The sequence below is a fragment of the Corvus moneduloides genome, chromosome 3, assembly GCF_009650955.1.
Source record: "Corvus moneduloides isolate bCorMon1 chromosome 3, bCorMon1.pri, whole genome shotgun sequence".
NCBI classification, from domain to species: domain Eukaryota; kingdom Metazoa; phylum Chordata; class Aves; order Passeriformes; family Corvidae; genus Corvus; species Corvus moneduloides.
In genome coordinates, this window is record NC_045478.1 from 52,661,699 (window position 1) to 52,667,698 (window position 6,000).

Sequence of the window (6,000 nt, forward strand, 5' to 3'; positions counted from 1 at the left end):
TGGCATGCACAGTTACTTGCAGAGCTCAGTAGGAAACACAAGGGAAATTCACTCCTAGTTTAACTTTACTGTTTTTAATAAGCCCATGTTGCTTATTAAAGAGATCTGTGTGTCACACGGTAGAAAAAAAAAAAAGTTAAAGAGATTTCCCATATGTCAGAAAAAATCATTGTATGTACATGCAATATAGGGCTTATTTCCCAGAAAGTTTTATTCCCTTACTTTTTTTGGTATTCTGAACTTTTAAGACCTTAATTTCTGACTTCATACATTCCTTCTCCACCTTGTCTGTACTTCCGCCCAGGGCTACCATCAGAAAACAAGCGCAAATTCTGCATCCAAGTTCTGTAAGGATCACATATGCAATAATTGTTGAATTCAATATTGGTTGAAGGGAAGAGACATTTGCAGACACCACGTATTGACCACACTGCACAGCTACAGCTGGCCCTGGCCAACACTGGGCTAGCTTTAGTCCTCAGAAGCAGTGTTGAACATCAGCATCATGTACAGGAAGTGTTTAGAGAAACAATGCACACTTGGTATTATAGGGATTCAACGTGGAATGGAATTTCATCTATGGAAATTTCATCTATTAACTGACCGCTGGTATTTTGTACAATATTGAATGGAATTACCCAATAACAGAAGTCTGGTCTACACATTGGCTCAATTTTTAACTCTGACTGGAAACCTCTGACCAATGGGTTGCCAGGCTTCTTTCAGTCTTCTCGGGCATTAATTTCAAACAACAGCAGACATCTGTACTTTAATCTCTTCCCCTTTTTGTCTATGATTTTTTTTTTTTCCTTACCTGTTCCTGAATTTTGATTTCTTGATAGTCCCTGCAGCAGGTAGGAGAAGAGGTTGTTCCAGAGAGACACGTGAACTTGGTTGAGTTGCAGCCTTCCTCATTGAGACAGGCTGCTGGACGACAGAATGCGTAGTACTGCTCAAAGTCAGCCTTGACAACAAACACGTGCTTGCACTTGTTGCAGATGTAACTCCGTTCAAACTCCAGAACCTTCACCGAACTGGTACGTATGACAGTCCCAGTGACTGACAAAAAGTGTCCCACATCCTTGGATTTAGGGATGTGCTCTCGAGTCAGCTCTGGGCAAACAGGCAAACCTGTTAGACAAATATAGGTGCAGCATAAGGCTATGCTTATAAAACAAGGACTTATAATGCAGTTAAACAGAAAGATGAGAAAACATGCCAGACATGAACAGTAGCCATTGTTATTACTGTTTCATAAATGTGATTCAACTATTCATCTGTTGTACCATAAATCTGATTCATTGTCCTCAGATGGTGAAAATCATCAGACACTGAGCACTAGCTGAAAATGTTGCCATTTTACTCTCCCACTCTTGCCAAGGGGTGAATAGTCAAGAACAGTTTCCATTCATGGAAACAGATCCTGATATTCTCATATCTATATTAATTTAGATGCTCTTTTTGTAGATGTCATTTATTCTACAACTGGTTTATCTGAATTACAAATTTTCAGTTGTGCTACTTAACTGTGCTTCAATGTTATTCCCACAGTTAAACAGGTGTAGCTCCTAATCTTGTGTGAATTCTCAAGTCTAAGCAAATTCACAGTCAGAGAGCATTTGACCTGAAATCCACACTCCATAGCAGAATACCTCAAGCACAAGGAAGATAGCACAAAAAGAATGGAAAGGGGTTATGACCACAGCCAAAGCAAATTCACTTGTACATTCAAATGCACAGTGACAGGACACTTTCCACTTGGTCTCCTTTAATTCCCCCCAGCAGCTAGTTCAGTCATGTGCTGATCCCACTCAGTGTTCACCCATCACTTGGCACCAGAGTGGCTGAAATCCTCAGGAAGATTAATCTCTCTCAACAACCTACAAAGTGTTAATAAAAATAAATGGTCCCTGAAATGCTCACCTGAGCAATAAAAGGTATTACCTATTCAGAAATTAGTAATGAACTACAAGATACTAATAATTATAAACTTAAATTAATTTCTTAGTCTTACTTCCAAAACAGAGCTAGGAAACAGATGTAAAACTACAAATTATGTTTCTAAGGGGACTGAAACTATTTGTGTGTTTAGGTCAAATCTTCTCAGTAGCTTTAGCTGCTAAAAAAAAAAAAAAAAAAAAAAAAAGTCATATTTATTTCAATGTTTTCAAACCCAAATGCCTTATTTCAGACATGCAGAAACATTCTGGTTTGATGCTTTTAAGCAACACTTGGCCTTCTGCTTTTGTTTAAAGAAAGTATTTTTAACTATTAAACTAATTTTAAAGGGTAAGAGAATAAAGTAGAAAAAGTAGAACTAAATAATCAGGAAAAGAAAGTATTTTGTAAAACTGCAAACAATTTTTTCTGCTTGACTCTAATAAAGCTATTTAAATGTTCTACCAAGCCTGTTGAAATTTTCATTCTACCACAGATTTGCATTTCTAGTCAGTTTAGGGGAAAAAAAATCCGTTATTTCTCCACCTGTTTTGGCATTTTTTTCTTAGTTCAGTATTGCTGGCCCTGAAAAAACTTTGCAAAATGCATCACATCTTACACTAGAGAGAGCTGCAGCACTGTTGTCAGGATATATGACGATCCTCTCTGTGAACTTTGAAGAGCCAAGAGTCTAAATGTGCTCTAAAAAGAGCCTTCATTCAGATCACACTAGACTGCTTGACAAACTCTTTAATTGCGTGTGTGCCCCTTTGAACCAACTTTACTGTATTAGTCACAAAAAGGCTATTAGAAAATACCAGAAGCAGCTTGGCCCTCAGTAACAGACACAGCGGTGCTCAGACTAATGACAAGTAAGGAAAAATCATTTCATGGATTTGTAGCAAAAAGCTGAAGTTACACAATCAAATTCCTACAATGCTGAAATTCAGATAAAGAACTTTATCTTTTACTTTCTTCAGTGAACTCAAGCTAATAATCCATTATTAATTACTGCATATCCACACTCCTTCAATCCTTTTTGAACCCCTAGATGCCCTGTCCATATTGGTAGAAAGTGCTGAGATTGTTTCTTACACCTGGTGTAAGCAAAATCACTTTTCCTCACTTAGTTCCAAGCCTGACACACAGATCCATCACCCACACTCCTGGTAGTTGCCTGCTGCTCCCATCAAGAATATTGCACCACCTTCTCATTCCCTCCTTATCTGACATGGGAACGGGAAGTGACACTCCAAGATGAGAATCCTGAAGGTAATCAGAACCCAGCATCTACTTAAAAGGTAACAGTATCATGGGAAAATTTGGGTGGAAAAAAGGCTATAGAAAACTCAGGTTATTTGTTTTGTTTCTTCTGCAGTGAGCCTTTTGGTGGTACAGAACATTAACCAAATTCTGTAGACAGATGTTATTTTGATCCAGCTAGACTTGTCAAGGATAACTCCCCCTGTTCTTCACCAATTTCCCTCCAGTTTAGAGATGGAATTATCTGTGACTTTGCTAACTGAATTCTTCTATCAATGATCAGTCAGGCTTGCTTTTATCAGTTATTAAAACTATTTGATCAAGGGGGCTAATTTTGCTGGAGGTTGATAAGTGAACATTTAGACAAAACATCACTGTGGGAGAAATTATCAGCTCCAGCAGGAGGCTGATAAGAGGAAAAGGAATGTCTTAAAGACACCACTACTCATGCAGAGATCATTTCCCCTTGCTGTATTCCTTCTAATACTTCCTGGCAGCTTTTTAAATAATAATATGTGGAGTCTTTTTTCATGCTGAAGCCCTCAATAATGTAAATGCATCTCAGAACACTAGGAGGAAAGTTTTACCTCATTCATGCTTTCATAGGTACAGGGAGGTGCCCGAGGTCAAATTTCAGTACAACACAGAGGCCATCCTTTTACCTCACATACTCATCAGCTGTGTATAAGCTCCTCAGCACCTGAATACCACAAGCTAAATATATTTCTGATGTATGCGTTGTCATTACAACATTTTTATGGAAACTCACTGGGATGAAACACAGGCCTATTTACCAACTGTGATTTATCCAAATTCAAGCTGCCAAAAGACTGAATGATCATAAGCCACTCCACAACAGGGCAGGGGAGGGAAACACAGGCTGCCAGCTCTTGGCTTTGCAGACTATTGCTCCAAATTGTTATGATCAGAAATGACCAGAAGGGAGGGTGCCACTGCTGACCCAGTTTCCCACAACAGGCAAAAAAGACATTTCAACCCCCGAACCTGCACTCCACATTTACCAAACCTCAGAGCTACTAAAGATTTCCTAATAATAAGGAATAATTTTATATCATCTTGCAGTGAAAAAATTTACGGAATCCTCCATTAAGGATCACGCCTTCCAACAGTTTGTTCCAATTTTATGACAAGCAATTTTGTAACAGTTAAGCATAAAATTCAACAGTTTCAGATGAAATTGTTACAAGACAATTCAAAATTTAGACTTTGCCTCTTCTGGAAGACGGCTGGAGCCAATAAGGACTGGGAGCCAGCTGGCATGGTAAGGAAGTCAACCTGCAGTAAAACTTAGGAACTACATATCTTCCCCTAAAACTTTTTTTTTCCTGGACTTTTTTTTCCTTCTTCCTTTTACTTCTCTCTAGACTTTCTGCCTAAAAGTGAAATAATGTAAAACCAGCTGCTGCTTTAAGGAGTCTTTGCCTTGTAAAGGCTTTGGTGTAAGCCCTGACCCAGCGAGAGATGCCAACCATCGCATGCACGCCAATGGGTACGGCCACGGCTTTTCTTTTGGGAGTTGGTCTACACACATCCATGTGTTTGTACGTGTCCTTTGCTGCTTAATAAACACTGAGGATTCCCCACTTCTTCAAAAACTGAAACGGCAAGAATTAAACTTGCTCATTCCACGGCGCCCCAATAGTTTGTTACAGAGTAAGGAAATTTTGGCAGTTTCCCTGAAGAGTCAGGAAATGTTGGCAGTCCTGGCTGAGAGGTGCAGCTCGCTGCAGCCCCCGCCCCACCACTCACCCGAGACCCTGGCGTGGAGGTTCTGCTTGAGGCTGAGCTGTGCCGGGTCCGCGCTGTCCTGCAGCGCTGCCAGCGCAGCCCGGCGCAGCGCGCTGTCGAAAATCGGGAGCACCTCGCTGGGGAAGGCGTTGAAGTACTCCCCGATCTCCATGTTGGTCTCAAAGAGCGTCAAGGCGTCGACGACGACGGGGTAGTGCGCCTGGTCGTCCGCCTCCCTCAGGATGCTCAGGATTTCGTCCCTGTGGTGCTCCAGCACGTAGGACTCGAACACCTGCCCGATGAGGCTCACCTGGTCCGCGCTCAGCACCATGTTGTCCCTGCGCGGGGGCAAGGCGCGAGGAGGCGGTCACACAGCGGCGCAACCCGGTGCGGCCACGCTCCGGGCGGGAAACTTTGTCTTTCTCAGGGAAAAGCCCATCGCGGAGCCAGGCGAGGCGGGGCGGGGCGCGGCTCATGAGCTCGGGCAGGGAAACCTCGACACAGCGGCACCACTGCCCCGCCGCTGCCCGGCGCCGGGACCGCGCCAGGCACCGGGGCCGGGCCGAGCCTCCCCCCGCCCCTCAGCGACGGCTCCCGCCAACCCAGCCCGCCCGGCCCCCGCCAGCCGGTGCCGCCCTCCCGCCGGGGTGGGCGGGGAGCGGGCGGGGCGCTCCTCTCCGCTAATGGGAAAAGCGAACCCGCGCGGCCATCCTTTCCCTCGCTGTGCTGGCGGAGAGGGCGGGTGGCTGCCGCACCGCCTTACCCGGCCCTCCCGTCCCGGCCGCCGCCAGCACGGCAAGTTCTGAAGGCGGCCAGGCGGGCGCTACCCCAAGCGCGTCCCGTCCCTCCTCACCGCCGGGCAGCGAGGGGTGCGCTGCGCTCCCAGCACCGCGCCCGCCGGGCGAGGAGGGCAGCGCTCCGCGGCCGCCCCGCTCCCGCTCGGTACCTGCAGCGGGGCTGCCTCGCTCCCGCCGGTTCCCGCCGCGCTGAGGCAGCGCCCGCAGCTCCCTCATCCGGCGGGAGGAGCGGCTCCGTCCCCGCCCCTCCGCG

General features: G+C 45.3%; 1 protein-coding gene across 2 annotated transcripts in view; it reads right to left on the reverse strand.

Moving 5' to 3' along the window:
- MCM9 (minichromosome maintenance 9 homologous recombination repair factor) overlaps positions 1-6,000 on the reverse strand; it is a 49,066-nt gene extending 43,066 nt beyond the window's left edge. Inside the window, exons 1-3 of one of the 2 annotated variants that reach the window (XM_032101561.1) lie at positions 5,897-5,999; positions 4,972-5,288; positions 815-1,131 (exon numbers count right to left, since the gene is read on the reverse strand). In XM_032101561.1, the coding sequence (XP_031957452.1) occupies positions 815-1,131; positions 4,972-5,281 (627 nt within the window). In that variant the 5' untranslated portion in view covers positions 5,282-5,288; positions 5,897-5,999. Of the gene's footprint in view, positions 1-814; positions 1,132-4,971; positions 5,289-5,896 lie in introns of both variants that reach the window. The other variant, XM_032101563.1, reaches the window with a different exon arrangement.